Here is a 22,781-nt window from a genome sequence, read left to right on the forward strand (position 1 = left end):
AATATTCAGGGTTATTTTCAAATTAACATCTGGTTGTTGTTGTCTGTGTAATCGGCAGCATGCCACGGATGCTGTCTTAATTTACACTTCAAATGAAAAAAGTAGAAGTTTTGACAAGGTTTTTACCTTTTTTCTTTAGCAACAATATCTAGAGTACACACAGGTGTTTCATAGACTCTAAAGATTTCTCTAGTCTGTTTGGCTGTTATAGATGCTCCGTGGAGTTTGGATGTGTCTGTTTGCTTAATCAGCAATTTGCACCTTTCTGAAGAGGCTGTGATAACAATGTGTTGGTGCTAATAAACTGAAAAGTCCACTGAAAGTCCCTGAAAGTTTCTTGATAACATTAACGCTATTTCACTCCTCTTATCATATGTGAATTATCCCATAGGACATTGTTACCTGAATTTAGAGGGATACAAATCCAGGCCTGGGTCTACTTTACCAAGTATTGTGCAGCAGTATATGGTTAATATTAGTTTATCTCTACAGTATATGGGATTTTTTTCCCCAGATATCCTTATTTTCATTTAGATTAACTATTAAAGAGTTGTATAGTACATGTATAATCTATAATTAAATGCATCTCTTATAGATCTAATATATATATATACGATTATTTACGATTACGAATTACGATTCAATTATATATATATAATTGAATTAAAACGCATATCTCGCCATCCAGAATGGTTGCAATCTCTAGAACTCTATGAAATATTATGCATAAACCAACCAGGAATTCATACTGCTTTAAACTGGCCTTTTCAGCAAGGATTCATCCTGTTAATATGACATAAAGACATTTCTCAACAGCAAGAGAGAAATATAAGTGAGAATACAGATGAGAGTCTTACCTTCTACGGCTCTTTTGAAGAAGACTTTGCAGCTTCCACATGTAACAACCCCATAGTGACATCCTGACGCCTCGTCTCCACACACCAGACACACTTTGGCTGTCGAAGACGTGTGTCTCAAAGACGCACTGAAACAAGAGAAAATAAAATGATACCTGTAAATTGTACTTGAGACATTAAGTGACAAACCACATTAATGATATAACGCAATGTTGTCATGATTAGAAATGCAGTAGTTATGTCGAACGTGTTGCAGTGGCAGTTCATGGGTAACTGTAGAAATAACCAAAACAACTTAAAGATTTTGATGAAAATCCGAAATAAGATAAATGGAAGTACTGTAAATCAACACACATTTAATCAATGAACTGCATATTTTATTTCAGACATGGGTAAAAAAAAAAAAACAAGATAGGTTTCCAAGATAAAAAAGGGATTTTTTTGTAAAACCTTTATACCATTGTAAAGATTCAATTTAATAACTCTAAAAGGTATTGTGATAAGTATATGATAAACATGTTATTTGACACTGAATACTGTACATGGGATGGTAGACATCTTAATCATTATTTTCAATTATTAAAAATATTGCAAATTTCAAGGTATTTTTTCTGCATGTTGGTTGCACAAAAATTATTCAATTATTATTATTATTACAAGTAGCCTAGTAGTAGGAGAAGTAACAGTAATAAACAATAAATTACTGTATATTATATAATTGCATAATTCTAATTAATAGATTCAATTCATAAATTAACAGCATAGGACAAAAAATAAATACCGCCATGTCATTGACCTGCCTATTTCAATAAAATAACCCATAAATAACACCCCAGGTTTGAGCTAAGTTTGTCCTGCTCTACAGGGCGGTTTGAGCCCAACTATTTTAGCACTGCAGAAATCACGTAATTCCCACATTGTTACTGGGCACCCAAAGGGCACGGCATATGTCACTGACTCATAACGTATGTCTCACAATTTTGCTCCAGATCATTCAGGAAGTCTGACTGTACAATATCTAACACAATTGCACCATATATAATATTCCGCTTTCAAAACAGTCAAATTATAAGTCTTAAAATACAGAAATAAATAGTGGCAGAAAATGGGACAATGTTGGAATCTCAAAAAGAGAGATTTTTATATCCACTGCCCTCCAAAATGAAATTGAAACATTGAAAATGAAGCACATACTCCAAATAGTCTGGCTGACTTGGCAGAAATCTGATTAAATTGCCCAGTGAAACCTGACATAGCCTGAGTGGGCAGAGCCTCATATAAGGATGCCCTGCGGAGCGGGTGAAAGTCACCCTTTGAAAGACTCCTAGGCGTGCATAAAAAACACACATAGCAGAGCTCATTTAAAACGAACAGTAAGGCTCTAACTATACGTTAACGACAAGATAGGCTTAGCACGTACCTCCCCCCGCCCCAACTTTGATAATGAGTGTGCTCTCGTTTTAATCAGTAGTGCACGGTAATTGTCTGGTTAGCATTCTGACAACATCCTTGAGTCTTAACAAGCCTCTGGGTCTCAGAGGCACGGCCCCTCTCAAGGCCTGGTGCGGGTAGTAACTTCACAGCGTCTTTCTGACACAGTCGAGAGAGCTGATCTAATTCTCCCTCGTCCATCTAAACACACATTAAATTTGTTAGCCGGTTAGCAGGGGTCTCCTGCGAGGGAGTCGATTGGCAGGCCCCGGTGAGCTAATCGCCCCGGCAGCACCGCAACGCTCGCTGTGCATGATGTGGAGAGGTCTAGCTTTATTAAACTGTTCAGCGAGCCCCTCTTTCTCTTGTTCTGCACCAAACGTTCTTTGCCATGGAGCAAAAAAAGAAAAAGACAAAGCAAAGGGCTGACAAGGTGACTGCTTTTGCATGAAGTAGGTCAGTGTTCATTGTTATAAAACAGAGCGCCCTTATGACCGGCATACTGCGAGACTGCTGCTGGTGTGTTTAGTGCTTAAAAGAAAAACACCAATTAATGATGACAAGTACTTTAGCTGGTGGATTTTTCATTGGTATAGATAATGAACTGAATGCCTGACCTGCCTCCCCTCTCTTAGAAGTTAGAGAAGTTTGATTCCAAACTTCACTTCCGTTTTCGCCGTCTACTCAAGTGTGACTGTGTGTTATTGAAGTAACCCTTTGTGGTCAGTGAGTGAGTTTACATGTACAACAAATGCTGATAACTATCAAAGACCTGCTCGATTAAGAAAACCTGACAAACAGAGTTTACTGTACGTTAGATGTTGAATGCTTTGAAGAATTCTTCAAAACATGAATATATTGGCCTTTCTTTGATAAAATTATAAAATGTCTTATATGTTATGTAAGATTGTGCATGTAAACAATGCTTGAAGTGATTCTCTGGAAACAGACAGGTAATAAGAAAGGTAATAAAAAAAAGGTCTGGGGTAAAGTGAGGACAGATGCAACTATCATTTCTCATCCATCGTATGTACAATTGCAGTCTAACTAGAGTAGGCTTACCATGAATTGAGATCATATGGCAATTTTTCTAGCTTTAGGTTTAAGGGTTTTTTTGTTTTGTTTTTGCAAGAAAAACAAGAAAAAAGCAGTAGATATGCCTTTTCCTCTTCAGATTTCATAAACAAAATATTCAGAGATACCTCTGTATAAGCGAGTGGTTTACTCAAAATACTCAAGGATTCCGAAGCCCTGTTTTGATTACATTATCAAATTGCCCTGCATTAATATGAAAACTGGGTCATTCCTGTTATGCAATGCCTTTTGAACACTGTAAACTGAATATATATATATATATATATATATATATATATATATATATATATATATATATATATATATATATATATATATATATATAATACACTCACCTAAAGGATTATTAGGAACACCATACTAATACTGTGTTTGACCCCCTTTCGCCTTCAGAACTGCCTTAATTCTACGTGGCATTGATTCAACAAGGTGCTGAAAGCATTCTTTAGAATAGTTGGCCCATATTTATAGGATAGCATCTTGCAGTTGATGGAGATTTGTGGGATGCACATCCAGGGCACGAAGCTCCCGTTCCACCACATCCCAAAGATGCTTTATTGGGTTGAGATCTGGTGACTGTGGGGGGCATTTTAGTACAGTGAACTCATTGTCATGTTCAAGAAACCAATTTGAAATGATTCGAGCTTTGTGACATGGTGCATTATCCTGCTGGAAGTAGCTATCAGAGGATGGGTACATGGTGGTCATAAAGGGGTGGACATGGTCAGAAACAATGCTCAGGTAGGCCGTGGCATTTAAACGATGCCCAATTGGCACTAAGGGGCCTAAAGTGTGCCAAGAAAACATCCCCCACACCATTACACCACCACCACCAGCCTGCACAGTGGTAACAAGGCATGATGGATCCATGTTCTCATTCTGTTTACGCCAAATTCTGACTCTACCATCTAAATGTCTCAACAGAAATCGAGACTCATCAGACCAGGCAACATTTTTCCAGTCTTCGACTGTCCAATTTTGGTGAGCTTGTGCAAATTGTAGCCTCTTTTTCCTATTTGTAGTGGAGGTGAGTGGTACCCGGTGGGGTCTTCTGCTGTTGTAGCCCATCCGCCTCAAGGTTGTGCATGTTGTGGCTTCACAAATGCTTTGCTGCATACCTCGGTTGTATCGAGTGGTTATTTCAGTCAAAGTTGCTCTTTTATCATCTTGAATCAGTCGGCCCATTCTCCTCTGACCTCTAGCATCAACAAGGCATTTTCGCCCACAGGACTGCCGCATACTGGATGTTTTTTTCCTTTTCACACCATTCTTTGTAAACCCTAGAAATGGTTGTGCGTGAAAATCCCAGTAACTGAGCAGATTGTGAAATACTCAGTCCGGCCCGTCTGGCGCCAACAACCATGCCACGCTCAAAATTGCTTAAACCACCTTTCTTTCCCATTCTGACATTCAGTTTGGAGTTCAGGAGATTGTCTTGACCAGGACCACACCCCTAAATGCATTGAAGCAACTGCCATGTGATTGGTTGATTAGATAATTGCATTAATGAGAAATTGAACAGGTGTTCCTAATAATCTTTTAGGTGAGTGTATATATATATGTATATATAGGGCTGTCAAAAGATTAATCGCGATTAATCGGATCTAAAATAAAAGTTTGTGTTTAAATAATATATGTGTGTGTACTGTGTATAATTAAATTTGTATATATAAATACACACACATGCTTGTATATATTTAAGAAAAATGTGAATTTTTTTTATAAAAAAATTATATTTATATATAATATAAATGATAAATAAATATATACAGTATATGTATGCAAATATTTCTTAAATATATACATGCATGTGTGTGTATTTATATATATAAAATAATTATACACAGTACACACTCATATATTATGTAAACACAAACTTTTATTTTGGATGCGATTAATCGCGATTAATCTTTTGACAGCCCTAATATATATATACAGTATATATATATATATATATATATATATATATATATATATATATATATATATATATATATATATATATATATACTGTATATAAACAAAATGATTTGCACAAATTATTTAGGAACTGCCTTTTTGGAATGCAGAATAACCTATCAATAGATAACAAAATAAAACAAATGGGGGGAAATTAAGAGATACGTGAAATATTTACATAATAGTTAATGCAAAGCCTGAAGGGACATGACAAAAATAGCAACATCCACTCAAAACAAGTTTTATTTCTTGTTAATTTAATTATGATGTAATGATAAGAGATTAATCTAGCACTTTCTATCTTTTAAATTTGTAAATTTCATAATATAAATAAACTGCACAGTAGGAATGACCCAGTTGCATTCGTTCAGCAGAAACTGTAGTTTATGTAAATGTCAGTGCAAGAGACATAATACAGTGCTTAATAACCAAATTTCAAGGACAGACGGGAAGGATTTTTTGTTTTTTTGTTTTACGATGCTACACCCTTATACAGAATTACTTATTGTTCCCTGTGCAATTATACAATCTAAATTATTTGGAAGGAAGTAATTGTGAATTGAAACTGTAGTGACCACTTACCGGTCATGTACGGAAATAAGCATAATAATAATTCAACATGTTCAAGCCCAACTTGAAAACTACGAGAAGACATGGAGTGCAAGGTTTTGGCATTTGCTATATTATTTGGATTGTGAATATTTATTGCTGCTTACGTGCTGCTGCATCAGCTGAGATCTGCAGAAAGATACTGGCAGGGTTGAGAAAGAAGACTGACAGATGGATCAGGAATGCAAAAATAACAAACCATATAACCGCTCGAATGCACTGCGCTGGAGCTGTCACGTATCAATCTCAACAGAGCGATAAAGCAGCAGTCTTTCTCCTGGCTCTATGCAGAGCAATGGGCAGAAATAGAACATGCAGCGATAGTTACGCTGAATCTCTATCAGTTAAGGTGGGTGTTAAGTTATCAGACTTCACAGCACACAGATGTACAGATGCTAACCAAAGCCAGAGAAAATGAGTCCTGCTCAGCTTCAAGAGGATCACCGTTCATTGTGCAAACAGTGACCGCTCTTACAGACAGCCACCTCCTCTTCGGTCTAGAGTATTTATGTAACAAAACTTGGAATGCGGCAAAAGCTAAAGGTAGATTAGGTAAAACAAACAGGATAGAGGACAAACGGCTTACATAACCAAAGTGAGACAGCCTAAACATTATCACCGCACCCACTCCACGCACTACGCAGAGCGGCCTGCAGAGAATTATGGGTCCCCGGAGTGCTATTAAGACCTGGACCTACCAAAAGGGTCAACTGCAACGTCAGTGAGTGCGTGTAAAATGCATTTACATTCTCTTAATATACCATGACCTGAATTAATATGTTCTTCATCTGAAATGAGTTGCCCAATATGGCTGCCGCACTAATTGTGTTGAAGCTGTAAATTATGAAGAAGTGGGAAAACTGAAAGAATCTGTGAAACAATTATGAAATAGATTTCTTGCAAAAAGAAAAAGAAAAAAAGAAGCTAATTAATTAAGGCATCCAAAAGAGCAAGTGATTTCTTTTAGGATTTTTTTAAAATGAAAATGAATACAATGTAATATATAGTAGGTCTATACTAGTTTGTGCATGCACAATTAGGAATTATATAATATGAATTATGCAAATCATTAATTACAGCAGGCAAATAGCACTGCTTTGTGAATCATAAACATCATTCTTAAGAATAGAATTCTTCTTAATTGCTATTTTCGTCTAAATATAAGTAAAGAATTGTACTTATATTACTTATAATATAATATAAGAATTCAAAAATAGGGTCAAAAAGGTAAATAACCTCTTAAATTTTGGATATCACACACACACACACGTGTTTTAATGTTTTAAGGGGACTTTCAATAGACATAATGAATTTTATACTGTATATTATATCCCCTTACACTAACCCTACCTCTAAACCTACCCATTACAGAAAACATTCTTTATTAATGGTGACATACAAATGTCACCACAAGAACAAGGATTTCAGATATTGCCATCTTGTCCCCATAATGTAGGGTTTACCAGGCCACACACACACACACACACACACACACAGGCAAGACACATGCACAAATGAATGCAACAGACCGCTTCATCTTCAGACAGGCTCTTAAAACATACCTATTTAAAATGCATGGTACATTAAAAAACACAACACAGAGTGCTGAACTCTCGTCAAGCCAGCTGCAACGAAAATAGTGTGCATGCTTATTATGATTATTACGGTAATCTGCAGGCAGAGCAGAAAAAAAAGGACTTTGATGTGTTTTTCATTGAGTTGATCAGCAAGTCTTCCGCAAGAACCACCAGATAACATCAAAGACAATCATTTTCTCCTTGAGAAAAACAAAAAGATGTTTCTAAGAAAATATTTGAGAACGTCTTAAGACTTTTTCAAGAACTGCACTTAGAATTCCTCTCATGTACTTCAATGTGCCTCATTAGAACAGAAAGGGTGTAGAAGCTGTTATTGCTACTATAGCACATTGATTATTTAAATGCATGTGCTCTGTAAGATGTTCAGAAAGATTTGAGTAATAATTTAGTAATATATTACTCTTAACCCAAACAGTATAAAACAGTGTTCATTTACAGTTAGTCAGATGCACAGTGCAAGTGATTTTCAAGGCATGAATATTCACCAAAATATGAAGCACACTTGATCTGACATTGGGTGGAGAAACATTTGGAAACATGCCGTTTCCTTTACAATTACAGTCTGTCCACATGAGCCCTGCAGGTATGGCAAGACTGACAAACAAGTAAACCATGAATCTGACATTTGCACTTGGACGCCAATTATTAAGTTGTGTACTTTTATTCATGTAAAAAAAATGAAGAGAATATAGAAGAACTGGATAGACAAGGATTGTTGACTGTTGACAGTGCCACATGTTTTATCTTCCCTAGGGCAGACAGCCTCAGTGAACTCAGTTTTATAACTTTGCTGATATCCAGTCTTCTTTTTATTCCCATCAGACACAACAGTGTAATTATTTGGTTCTGCGTCCTTAAGTGCGTGGTCCATATAATTAAACTATAATGGATTATTTGAATAGAAAAAAAGTGATTGCTTTGAGCTAATCTTGTGCTTGTTTCCAGATGCTGTACACTGGTTATTAATGCCCTCTATAACAAAAAAAAAAGGTTTTGAGATGTCCTGATCAATGACTTAGGGCAAGTTTATCTTGTGTTACTCACCTTACTAGTTCATCTAAATCAATTGATGTTCATTAGCATTAATATTATTTCCCTAGGCGTGACGAAGCCTGACAGAGAATGAACATCCATCTATTAGCAGAGTCACGGAGACAGAATCTCATATAATACCCCAGTGGTCAACACCAGATGTGACAGTCTGAAAACATCAACAATGATGCAATGATGTTTTCTGCTGCCAACTTTATCTGTCATTATCTCTATTATCACTATGGGCAACATTCAGTATATTAACTAAGACAACCACACAAATTTTAATCTTATATACAAATAAAAAGAAAAAAATCTTTTTAAAAGTCCTTTTAGTCCATGTCTGGCATTAGATTTAAGGTAACCTACATGACAGTTTTATCCAATCAGATGCTCTCTAGAATCACAATGCTCCTCTCACTAATACCACCAGTAGCCAACAACATGAAGTAAATAATTTTCAGTTTTTTTTTATAGACTAGCCCTTCAATATGTATCTTCCAAACTTCTTGTTTCAAAACGAAGTACATAAACACAGAACAGACTATAAAAAAGAGCTTTCTTCATCTATATGAAAGCCCATTTCATAAGAAATAAAAATATCATGCTTGGACATAAAAAGTTGAAATTATGAGATGCTAAATCATAATTATAACCATAAAAAATGGTTGAAATGATGATATACTTAGTAGTACATACTTGTAGCATACTAACTACAATTTTGAGCTAAAAAGTTAGGATATAAAAAGTCATAATGACATAAAATAAAAATTGTCATAATTATTAATTTTTATCTCATCATTTCAACTTTATTGATAAATAATTTAGACTTTTTAACTGTGACCTAGTATCTCATAATTTTGACATCTTATGTCACGATACTAAGCCTGTTTTTTTGTTTTGTTTTTCGTGGCAGAAATGGGCTTCCATACTTCACCAGAAAGATTAAAAAAAGATAATCAGTGTTATAAAACTAGTGTTATACAAAGCAACGATTACGTTTAAAATAATCAGATTTCTGTCTGATTCAGATAGGGGTTTACACAAATGTTAGGATCTTTCTAATATTTATTTTTTTCTTTTTTTTCTTCAGCAAATAGCTGAGATTCTCTACCAGCCGTGGCACCTAATTCATGCATTAAACCCCATATGAGGTCGTGTTTTCAGCACCTTTGGAATGATATGCTGCACAATTTACACTAATCTGGCTTATGTTGAGCCTGGAGATATAAACAGACCTTCGTGAAAGCCTGTACACATACAACTGTGCAAAAATGCCACAAATCCGTTGTGTTGGTGACATGGGTGAACTTGTAAACTCACAATGAGCTGTTTCCACTGAATCCAGTGGCCACCTCTTTGCCTCTGGTTGCCTAGTTTAGGCAGAGACTCAGAAACATGGCCCTGATTCACTAATGACCTCCAGACTGGGTTTATGTTGACTAGGACAAACAGGAAGCTAAATCTCTGAAGTGTGTTAGCTTACCTGAAGGAGACATACTGATGGTCCTCTATAACTAGTCAGTCACTAACAATAAAAAAAATGGTCTGTTATATTAAATCCAGACGGATTTATATTTCATTCTACTGAAAGCTATGCCAAAAATGTCCCTATAACAACTGTACAAAAATTATTCCTATAGTAAATAATGATACAAGTAAGCAGAATTAATTGGCCAAGCCAAATCTGGCAAAATATTTCGTTGTCTTTTAACCATTTTAATCTCAAATGGTCAGGAAATTATACTGCAAAAATGCTGTAGATAAAGTAACCTTTAAAATTTAAGCCATGTGGGCAAACTTGTAGACCGCTTTTTACAGGAAGAAGAGTGACCCTGTCCCAAATGGCACCCGAAACACTAGCAGTCTTCCACACTTTCATGACGTAAAGCCGCTTTGACTGTCGGCATATCGACACGCGCACACGGCAGCCATTGTAAGTCCACAAGACCGAAAGTGCTTATGAAGTGTGCCATTTGGGACAGGACAATGTTAATGGCTTCAAACAGTTCATGAGTAGTTGAAAAATGTCTCCCAGTTTGTTTGAGATTAGGTTCAGTAATTTCACTTTAATGGCAACGAAAAGGTTATTAGTCAGAATTTGAAATCTCTTATTTTGAAAAACGTCATTTTAGTCAATTCAATGGTATTTAACAAATTTGATTAAGCTAAGTCCATGTGTGCTTTTTTACAAAAACAAAAAAACTAAGTTCACCTCTTTGGACAAGACATAGTAAACAGTCTAACCTTGTCATGTGTAATAGAGCTGTTCTTTAATGTAGATTATGTCTGTTTCTGACAGTTACAGCAGCACAAAAAACACTGTTGTGTTTATATGCTACTCGCAAAATCATGTCATTGCCACTTTAATGGTTTTCTTTAGCCTTTTAGAATGGGCAGAATAATGATGTTTATGATTCATTTTGTCACTGAAACTACCACAGGTTCATCCATACTCCTCCATCTTGTTTAATCTAAAACAGGATAAAAACTTGCAGCTCGACAACTTAACGCATACGCACGCCGTCATTCATCTTGAAATTATATGATTCAATTTGCATCCTCTGGTTGGTTGAACTTAGAGGCTTTTGCTGGCAAAGGGAAGTGGTGTTTAGAGGTTTCTGCCAACGAACCGGTATTTCTAAATGGCCTGAGGCTAGAATTTAGCGGGTTTGAAGCGAAAGTATTTGATGAACATATCCTATGTGCGGAGAGCATTCGCGTTCAATATCGTTATCTCATTTTTGATGGAGGTGGAGTTTAGCGGCTTTTGCATCTGAAGTCTTCAAATATTCACTATAGGGTTCAAATCTGGACTCAGTCTGATGGACTTTTTCTCAAACCACTTCTTGGTTGTCTTTGCAGTTAGGGCAAGAGCATTGTCTTGTTGAAAAATATCATCTGATCATTCCTCTTTAGATAAAAACGTTTTAATAGTGGGAAACAAATCATTCTGCAATATTCTCCTGTACTCCCAATGCATTGAATGACTTTTCACAGTAAAGTAGCTAACCAATACCAGCAACTAAAATGACACCTCTATGTTTTATTGTGGTAGAGATACATTTATTATTATATTTTCGCTATTCAGCATCACCATGGAACTTAAGTTTCATTGTGATTCATCACTCCACACCCAACTTTCCATATTGCGACAAAAACTTCATTCTGTCTTTGAAGTTTTTCTGAGACAGCAATGGCTTTTTAAGTACAGGTAGTGCATTTGCTTGAATTCAGCTAATTTCCTTAGCAATAATTTGCGGTTAAGACCATTAAAAGCTTAGTGTTTATAAAGTACACTCCTGATCAAAAGTTTGGGACCTGTGATGGCAACGCTGAAATTTCAGAAGTCACCATTAGTCTAGTCTTCAGTGTCACATGATTCATAAGAAATCATTCTGATATGCTGATTTGGTGCTCAAGAAACATTTGAAGACTGCATTCTGGCTGCGTGTTTATGTTATGAAACAATAAACAATGGAGTTCAGGCGGGGCCATGACTCTGCTGGAGTCGTCTGACAGCCGGCCAAACGATTCAGTGCTGCATTTGGACAGTGTAGCAATGCAACATTCTGTGCGTGCTCACCGAAAACCGTCCGGCCGGAGGCCAAAGTCACACAGCTGTAATGACACACTCATTGAACAAGGCTTGCTCGAGGGCAGCAAGTGGACACTTCAACTGAGTTATGAGGTTGAGTTTGCCGTCTTACTAAGAAGAAGAATCAAAATATCATACCAGCCCTTATCAGCAACAGATGTGCTTTAGAATGCTTGAGTTATGAGTCATTTGACATGCTGAATATGTCTTTGCAGACATGACAGGTCAAGCTGTTCAATGAGATACTAATTAACACCTGCTTTTGGTGTTCACTCCTCAAAGAGTTTAATTCTGCCTATACAAATGAATGATTAGTCACCTGCTTTTGCCTTATTAACTCAAAGAAATAATCCTGGGTTCAGTACAAATTAAGCTTACTTAAAATTTTGATTACCACAAAAATAATTTTGATTTGTTCCTTCTTTGCTTTTTATTTTATTTTTATTTTTTAAGCAAAAATCTTGAGAAGTGAAGGAATTATAGAGTCTGTAAATGTTTTCAGAAGTATAGCCACAAGAAGTAAACAAAATATGTTAACATGATTTTAGTGTGGGAAAAAAAAAAATTGCCAACATTTTCTTTGTAAAGTTATATTCAATTTTACAATGTTTTTGCCGTGACAACGGTATGGCACAACCCCTTTAAAGGGACACAATTTAAATTCTGTCGTAATTTAATCTTCGTGGTGTTCCAAACCTGTATGGCAGAAAGTTTATGTGGAACATAAAAGAAGATATTTTAAGAATGTTGGTAATAAAAAAATAAAATAAAAAAAACCCCAAAGATTCTTCTCAAGATATCTTACTATTTTATGTTCAACAGAAGAAAGAAAGTCATAAAGGTTTGGAAGGACATTCGGGTGAGTAAATGGCTGAACTATTCCTTTAAACCCTCAAATGTCAGATCTTCTTTTTTTAAGCTAAGGGACGAGTCAATTCATTAAATTTTTCAACCAAATTATGCCACATTTACTGTCGATTAAGCTTGTATTATTGAACCCAGAAGAAGCTAAATTGAGCTCTATCTATATCTCAACCCTCTGCCAACTGTGTTTAAGGCATGCATAGATAATGATCAGTGCCTTGCTAAGAGTTACTGCACGTGAAACCATGACACCCCCCCCCACACACACACACACACACACATAAACATAGCCGTGAGAAGGAGCACCATTGGACTTAAGCCATCTAATTCGCAGCATGTGAGCCAACTGGCTGTGTACAGTCTCAAGTTCGACTGTACTTGACTATATAGCCACTGGGGCGAACAACCAGAAATAAAAATGTGCCTGATAACCAGGTTTATTATTAAAATTGGAAATAGGATTTGGTCTCACAAGTTAATAAAAGCATGTGTGGATATCAGTCTTGCAGAGATGAATATCAGCTCTACAGATGTAAAACTATAATTTATGTTTCCCTTTGTATATATTTGTCCCATGAGTTATGATTTTTCTCATTGCTGTCTATATTTAACACAATTTCAGTCTGTAGCAAGATGCATAAATCCTAATGGGGTATTGTTTGAGTCGAAGCACAAAGGGTTCTGAGATTACGGTACAAAACGTAAAAGAACATTATCAGAACATCACACACACATGTCACTTTAGACCACCAGTGTCCTTGTTTCATGACCTTTTTCAGATGTAGTATGTGCATGATGGAGGATTACTGCACCATATGGAGGTTTAAAGAACAATGCTACACCTGCACAAGAAATCTCATGAAGCATATACGTACAGACCACTAGAAAATCTCAAAATAGCTCTCGTTGCTTACTAACAACAATAAATACCTTTTTGGTTTAATTAAATCCTGTTCAATAATCATTATTTTGAGGACAACATAATTTGAAACCGAAATCTTACATGGAGAATCAACATCATTGGAGATTTCATTGGATCCGAAGGACTTTTTACAAAACATTCAGTGATATCATCTAAGACAATTTGCAACAAAAATCATTTTAAAGGCTAACGTAGTTAATGTGTGCACTACAAAAAATATAAATGATATATGTTTAACAATGATTTTCTTCACCAAACTGAATGATACTTCTGTTCATTTCTGCTTTTTAACAACTGGCCAGAAAACATGATGATTTTAATTATCTTATTCTATTAAAAAACATCTGAATATAGTTCCCTTCGAAAGGGAACTCGCACTGCGTCGATGACGCTATGGAGAACGCCCTCCACGTGAACCGGTGTCTGAAAAGCTATCCAATCACAGCAATCGATATTAACCGGCGACAGCCTATGACGTCACTACTAGTGTGACCCGGAAGTATAAAAGGAGTGCCTAGAGAACATGTCATCCTCTTTCCGTCTTCAGGGACTGTTTTGTTTGTAAGCTTCAACCTGAAAACTTCAAAAGGAAACCATTACCAGAAGGACCATAGATCCGTGTCTAAGATATTGACACTTGATGACACAAGCACAATCAGTTCTTGTCGGGTACCGAACACGGGTATGTGTTGATGCCTCAATTGACGAGAGGTTTGCGAACTATCTCGTGGTTGGAGAGGCATCGACATTCTGAAGTGCTCTGGCCCTGCCTTTTAAACAAACATCACACTTAAATGGGCTATGCATACCCTTCCCATAGGCCTCCTCAGATTTAGAATCATCAGGCTTGTATAGTGGGTAGTGCCAATCTGTGGTAGTGAACAGGTTGGCCTTATTATACGAACATTTTTCTAGTCAGGCCACCATTCATCCGAGCATCAAACAGACATTTCTGAGTGAGATGGCTTCCTCCCTATTGGGAGTTTTTTCTACTGAGGTCACCGCTCTGTCAAGCTCCAGATAAAACTACAAAATCAAGCGTTGGCCTTCGTCAGGCCACCGTGAAAGCCACCTTATACTAGAGCAGTAGTTCTCCTCTCACTTTAGAAAGTCGTTTTGAAATTATAGCACTAACCTTCAGACATATAATATTCGCGTGCCTCAATATCTGGCTTAGGCTTAGTATCTAGGATTTTAGGTGGCGGTCTGCTAAGCATTCTTGCCTCGAGCCTCTCAGTATCTGAGTGTAGGTTCCTTAGACCATCAGGATATTTAATTCCTGTAAATCTAGAGGTCTGTTCTAAATCTGTTTTTCCTAGTACTAGCCTCCTCTTACTCAAGAGTCGTCTGGCCAAGACCCGCCTTTTTCATTATGCTAGTGGTGTAACAGGGTAGCTAGCAACATTCGAAAAGCCTCCCATGCAGATTTATATGGGTGTTGTCAGGTCTTTCTCTCTACAGAGTAAGAAGGAGTGTGCTCAGGCCTCCGCTCTTTACAGCATCGAAAGTAGTAGCTGGCAGCAAGGCCTTTAGTTAAAAAGGATTTTTCTTCTGAGCCGCTTATATATAAGAATTCAAGTCATAAGGTCGAATGTCGTTGGCCACTTACTGAGGCCTCCCTTGGGTTTAGAAGAGAATGTAAAATCTGTCTAGTAAAATTACAAGATAATAGGCCTCGACCCTGGTACATCCTTCAGGGTCATGCTGATAGTGCTCCCCTTGTTAGGGTCACTAATTAGAGTACTTTGCTGCTCGTACGTTATCACCTTTCACCACCCAGGTTCAAGTAGAGACAGATTGGTTGAGTATGCTCCCTTAGAGCCAAAGCACTGCCTGGGCTGACACCCATGTCATTCAAAGCTGTAGGCCTTACAGTAGGCCTTCTCAATACTCCGGTAGCGTAAGATTGTACTCTCCTTGCTTTAAAGGATCGATAGCACTTCTGCTGAGTACACTGCCTGTTGGCAGTATAACCAGGCCCATAAAAATGTCTGTGAGAGCACCTAGGCCTCTGAAGGCTAGCCCTGCTAACATCCTCGCTATCAAGTAGTTAGGCCTTAACAGGCCTCCTTGAAGGCGGCTACACAACGAGTTGGATGCTTAGCATTGCAAAGGGCTTAATGCCTAAAGGCCCCATGGAGCCTCCCTGATTTTAGCCCAGAGCCTGGTCGGTCAATTTGACCAGGTCAGCCTCCCTGGTGGCATGTGGAGTTGACTTGAGGTCCCCCTCAGAAAGTGACTGGACAGGACTCCTTTCGGACCTCCTGGCCATATTCCCTTAAAGGAACCCCTTCCATGGAAGCTGTTGGTTCCAATCCTTTGAGCGGCCTTGGTAGGCCTTCCGTTGTTCGGAGGCCACTTTGAGGCTTATAGCTTGGGCAGTGACCATAGGGAATAATGTCATTGACACTGTACTGTATGTGACCCGAAGGGGGAGTGTTTCTTGGCATTTTCAGTGAAAATACTGCTATTTCTGACGTTTCTGTCACAAGCCATAATTGGCATGCACTCCCCTCAGCATGGTGGGATTGTATATCGTTCCCCATAGCGTCATCGACGCAGTGTAAGTTCCCTTTTGAAAGGAAACGTCTAGGTTACGACTGTATGAACAGTCTCTTCAGACAATGTCTGAAGTGGATGACATGTTATCTAGGCGCCCCTTTTATACTTCCGGGTCGCACTAGCAGTGACGTCAAAGGCTGTCGCCGGTCAACATGAATTGCCGTGATTGGATAGCTTTTCATACACCGGTTCATGTGGAGGGCGTTCCCCATAGCATCATCGACGCAGTGTCTCGTTCCCTGTTCTCAGGGAACAGAGGTTACAGTCGTAACCTAGACGTTTTGTAAAAAAAATAAATTCTCACTCAGATACGCTGTCAACTTAAATATCTTCCATATTTTAACAGTTTGCTTTAGTACAATATAAAAGCTAATTATTCTATTTATTTAGTTGTCTTTACCATGTGACTCTAAATATTTTCCCTCACATAGTATAAATGTTTTGTGTTTATGCATAAAAATATAGCTGCCTTTGTATTTTATGAAAGATAAAATCATATTTTGCGATCCTTGGTATCTAAAAGTGTTTTCTGAATTTAGAAAATGTTAAAGTCTACTTGCTGCCTTAAATTTTTTATTCAAATAAAAGTGGGTCCATCACCGACTGTGGTGAGTTCATTAGACTTTTTGACCACTTTGATTTTAATGCTTTTGATTTTTGATTTAAACAAAATGAGTTGAAGCCAGTGTGCAAATTATACCATGACTTTCAACAGGGTCAGCTGTTTTAAAAGATTTTTTAACGGCATTTAAATTACATGTAATACATGTTTTACCATTACTGAACATTGAACCCCCCTGTTAAAATGTAATACAGTACTTAAAAAAAAGAGAAAAAAAAAAAAGATTTCACCAGGACCAAGGTTTATATATTACCACATGAACCACAATTTTACAGTGAGGAGAAAATAACAGAAATTACTGTGGCAAGTTTAACATTAACATTAAAAAAACTATAGCAGCGGGAGATCTGTCCTCTTGCAGCAATGCCACCCAGTCTGACAGGCACTAAGGTCAATGCCCCATCCAGTGCCCGCAGCAAACCAACTCCACCTGATGTGTCACGCTCTGCGTCACACACTAAGACACGTGTAAGCCATGTGCCTGAGACAGAATCTGGATGCTTTCTAGGAACATACTTGCTGCTCTCCCTCATTTTTTTCACTCTGATTTAATGATTCTGGTTTATTTTTCGGTGCATCGTTTTCTCTCCTTCTCTGTCTGTTTTTCTTTCTCTGTTTGAAGCATAACTCTCATTCAATCTAAAATTGTAAAAAGTAAAACAAGTTACACTGCCAGTGTAACCTTGAACCACCTTAAAACTCGAGCCTGTCGATGTATATTTAATAAGGTGAAATATTTGCGGCAATGCACTATCTGCCCTTTGCTGGGTAGACATGTCACCTTGGATAAGCAATTTCTAGGTGATGTCAGCACCAGAGCGCCACTAAATCTGAGCATGCTCACTGAGCCCCACTCCATATAATGCCTCTGTAGGTCAGATTGCACCAAAACCTACATGGACAAATTCACATTGATTTTGCTGTGAATACATGGTTGACTTTCCGGCACATTTCTATAAATCATGCACCCATATAGCCAGCAGTAAATGGGAGCTGTAATGAGAGGTTGCATGTTTAAATGCTTATACAGACATCAGCATCTGCTAGTTAAAAGTGACATATTATGCCCCATTTCACAAGATGTTATATAAATCTATGATGTATAGGTGTCCCCAGAATGTGTCTGTGAAATTTTAGCTCAAAATGATGTGAACAAAAACGCGCTGTTTTGTGTGTGTCCCTTTAAATGCAAATGAGCTGCTGGTCCCCACCCCCCATTCAGAAGACAGCCGATCCTTTACACGAGCTTCGGATACTCCGGCAATAATAAACAATTAAATATCAGTCATCCAAAATCTCAGAAATAACCAGTAGCAGAGTGCAGCCTTACGGGGAGACTCAGGAAGAGGTTGCAACTTTTAGACTGCACCTGGACGTTTCTGAATGGTTAGTGGATACATTTTTTAGTTGTTGTGGAGTTACATTGATTAATCTCATGGACTTGCATGGACCATCATGTTTAACTTTTACACAAGTTGACACAATTCCCTGATGTCTTTCTAAGACAGCTGTGACATTTTTTGGTCAAATAGTGTTCTGTGCTCGTCTGTGCAGCCAACGACAGAACTGTTTGCATGCTTTTGCTCAAACTTTTGTCATTGCGTAATTTGCGTTACACTGTTGTCGCTTTTGAAAACCAAATGGCGGCACCATGGGTGGACAGATATCGCAAATCTGACTTTATCACACAATTCCGAGTTTATATCTGGCAAATCTGACTTTATATCACGCAATTTCGAGTTTATATCTCGCAATTCTGACTTTATACCATGTAATTTGGAGTTTATATCTCATAATTCTGACTCTATATCTCACAATTCCGAGTTTATATCTTGCAATTCTGACTTTATACCATGTAATTTGGAGTTTATATCTCGTAATTCTGACTTTATATCTCACAATTCCGAGTTTATATCTCGCAATTCTGACTTTATTTCTTGCAATTCCAAGTTTATTTCTCACAATTCTGACTCTTTTTTTTCTAACTCAAAATTATGAGAAAAAAGTCAGAATTGGGAGAGAAATTCGCAATTACACTTTTTATTCTGTGGTGAAAACAAGCATAGCCCACCAGCTACTACTACATACAACGTTTCTTGTCAAACCACATTTAACAAGAGCAGGATGCATTACACAGGATATTTTCTTGCGTTAAAAAGTAGACAGAGCAAAAACAAAAAGGGGTCTTGAGATGCAAGTCAAACTACTTTTGCAAATGTGTTCATGGTGCAACATGTACGGAGCCTCGCACATGACATGCGGTGGGGAAAAAAAACTTTTCTTGTGGCCATGAATTAACTAAATTAAAACGAAGTAACAAATTAGTACAATGCGGCCATGATTTACATAAAATAAGGGAACAAACAATGCCACAAATGAATTAGTTGTGGGAACAAATTCTTAATTCATGGCCACGGTATCTATTTTTTCTTCAGCATTTCATGCGCGGGACTACGTAACCGTGCACTCTCAGAAAAAAAGTACAAAAGTAGCCTTTCTTATTTAAGTACTGTTATGCACCCTTTAGCAGTAAATAAGGTACAAAGGTGTACCTTTGAAAGGGTACCGCCCAGTGACATCTTTTCTGACGATAAACCACAAATAATGCAGATGGAATGCAAACACACATTCTGTTTTAGCATCCCCTAAGTCTGCTTCAGAAAGACTGACAACTAAATTGCTAAATGGATTATTGTGGACTTTGTATGCACTTATTCACTTAATTAATTAATCAACACCGACACGCCTTATAATAATTTAGCATGCAGGAGTCTAAGAAAGAGAGAGATACAAATGGTTAAGATCAATTTTGAGAAATATTAACTACAACTGAAATGGCGGCTGAAAGTAAGCCGATGTTCATACTAAAGAGAGGCAGTTAGCTCATATACATTGTGGACTGAGATAAGTTAATGCAGTAATGTTACGTAATGTTAGTGTCCTTTGCTCTACATCAGATAGGACAGGTAAATGATCAGCTAAATATACTCAGATGGGTTGGTTTACAACAAGGCTTTATCATTTTGAAACAGTTTAATAGTCTCTCAGTACCTGTACCTAATAACGTTGAGCAAAACTCACATGTGTCGTATGTCAACATGATAGAAAGGGGAAGGATAGATAGGTGGAGAAGCTCTGGTTGCAATAGCACTCTTATCTGACTCTAGACACCACAAATAGACTGAGTCAGAGAGACCACAGGAGGGCCGGTTACATAACAGAGAAGGGAGAGATGGGATAGCTGCAGATTGCCTCTCTACCCCTCCATCTTCAAGGATGATTCCATCGCCACATATTCACTCTGAATCACGCTGAACTTTTAATGAATCCTAACATGGGAGCACACAGCTCAAACAAAGAAGAGCCCAACCAAATACACTCCAGACTTTTAAATATTTCCCCATATTTTCCATCCTGGAGGATTGTGGGATGACCTCCAGCCTAGTATAGTATACTGTGCTAACACTGTGCCTCCTTGTTTGAGGTATACTAAAGCAAGTCTGCCAATGAAGGTAAATACACAGCATCATCCGCTCCTCTCATAAATATTTAGGCACCGGGACAGGCCTTTGGTACGTTTCGCTTTGTTTTAACAGAGTGGAGGAAAATAAAGCATGGGCTTTGCTCTAGACACCCAGCACCAGGCTTTTAAATTCCAACCTTTTTAGGAAAAGGAAAAAAAAAAAAAGAGGAAGAAAGTTCCCCTAAAAAAAATTAAATCTTGTGGTGTAGTGGTTTATGTTTCTTTTTTATTGCCTTTGTAATTACCTTTTGAAGGTTTGGAGCTATTTAAAGTGCTAACATAAACAACAATAACGGGTTTCTTTATTTGATGGTGTATATTATTTTCCTATATATTTTCCCTTAAGGGTAAATTCCCAGTGCGAAATGAGGTTTGAAAACAAAAACACCACACATTTCTTGTTATCTCCTTGCATGCTGCTTCTTGTATACTGTGAAATCCCCTGTTTAATTAGTAGTTGTACAACAAGGTGAGAAGTATCACTATTAGACCAATGCTGTAAACACACAAAAAATGGGAACATGAGACACTTATCTTTATGCAGCTGTTCCCTAACCTTACGCCACAGGCTTTTTAATGTAGAATTAAAAAAATATATATATATTTTTTTTTTTTTGCACAGTTGACCACGCATCAGTCTGTGGACTCATTTTTGGTGTATTTAGCCTCATGGGAGCTGCCCACACCCACAGACTTTTATAGGAAAACCTAACACATTTCTTGAGGAAAAACAGCCAATTTCTCTGTGAGGTTCCCTGCCAAAGAACACACTGGTAATGACCAGCCTCCAATGAGGTGAGGCTGCCCCTTGGAGCACATCTCCCTTTGCCAGTCTCCAGGGATCAGACGGGAATTCTTTTCATTTAGCACCTCCAGACAAGCTTTTACGTTAAACCTCAAGTCTGTCTCATGCATACGGAACTGGCTGTCAGGTCTTAATCTCTGTCTTTGGCTAACTACGGGAGTCTCCTGGGATATGTCTCTAGCATATGTGACAGCAATTCAAAGGCAGATGACCTGGTACTAGATCTTTGGGTACTCTCTAAAGCTGGGCTGTGCACAGGCAGCCTTAAAGCCAGCCTGCAGGATCCACTGCAGTACCTATTGTCATAAATAAATAACCAACTGGCTAGACAGAGTCAGAAAAAAAGAAGGAAAAAAACAGCATTGACTTTCTAATTTCAGTCCAAAAATGATATATAAGAATTGAGATGCGATGTGAAATGCAACATTATGTAGTTCCTTAAAGCAGCACTCAGTAGCTTCGGGATTTCTTCGCTGTATTCTCGCTTTTTGCTCGCAGGTTTCTCTCTAGAGCTCCCTACACAGCTTCGGAATAGATATTTGACAACACTGTTGTAAAAACTCGTTGGTGATTCTCAGACACCAGAGGCTATAGATCAACGACATCAAAGCAGATGGGACATTCTTTAAAACGTCTTCTTCATTCGGGTTCGGACAGCGTGAGGGAGCGCAATAATGACAGCATTTTAGCAGATTTCTTTTGGCCGTAAAGCAATTGTTTACATCGCCAGACCTGATATCACGCGAGACTTCCTGACGCGGCGGCCCGCCGGCTCAAAGTTGCAAGTGCGTATTTTCCGCTCTCGGGCACCAGGGGGGTGCGAAACGACCACCATTCAACCCGAAATAAGTAATATAACCATTCCAATGACTCCGAAGCTGTTCAGTTAAGGTTAAAAAGTTACTTAGTTCACCTTTAAAATTGACATGAAACGGAAGTTGTGATAGTCTTGTCTTCCCTATTGTAATGTATTGTTATTAGAGAGAAACGGCTTCTTGAACAAGAAAAAATGTTGGACGGGACTTGGTTTTGTCCATCGGGAATTGATTGGATCGTAGTGGTTTGCTATTGCTGATTCATGTGAGTGACAGGTTGTCAGGGTTCTGTCACTTCTGTCTAGTTTATTTCTTGGTTTTGTGACAGAGCTCTGACACTCCTGTTTTGTCATGTCTTTGTTGTCTTTGAGCATTCTCGAGCCGTGCGCTCTTTTGTCTGTATGCCTTGTTATATGTGCGGGGTGTGGTGTTTGGATCCCGGCACGTCAGTGTAGTTTGGTTTCGGTTCTGTGTCGGGATTCGGACATT

General features: G+C 37.9%; 1 protein-coding gene across 2 annotated transcripts in view; it reads right to left on the minus strand.

Moving 5' to 3' along the window:
* The window catches only part of nr3c2 (nuclear receptor subfamily 3, group C, member 2), an 83,740-nt gene that overhangs the window by 33,457 nt on the left and 27,502 nt on the right, over positions 1-22,781 (minus strand). For both annotated transcript variants that reach the window (XM_081362072.1, XM_081362073.1), the window contains one exon: positions 858-985. In XM_081362072.1, coding sequence (XP_081218198.1) covers positions 858-985 — 128 coding nt within the window. The remainder of the gene's footprint in view (positions 1-857; positions 986-22,781) is intronic.

This window comes from Scardinius erythrophthalmus (assembly GCF_964197995.2).
Source record: "Scardinius erythrophthalmus genome assembly, chromosome: 3".
Lineage (NCBI taxonomy): Eukaryota > Metazoa > Chordata > Actinopteri > Cypriniformes > Leuciscidae > Scardinius > Scardinius erythrophthalmus.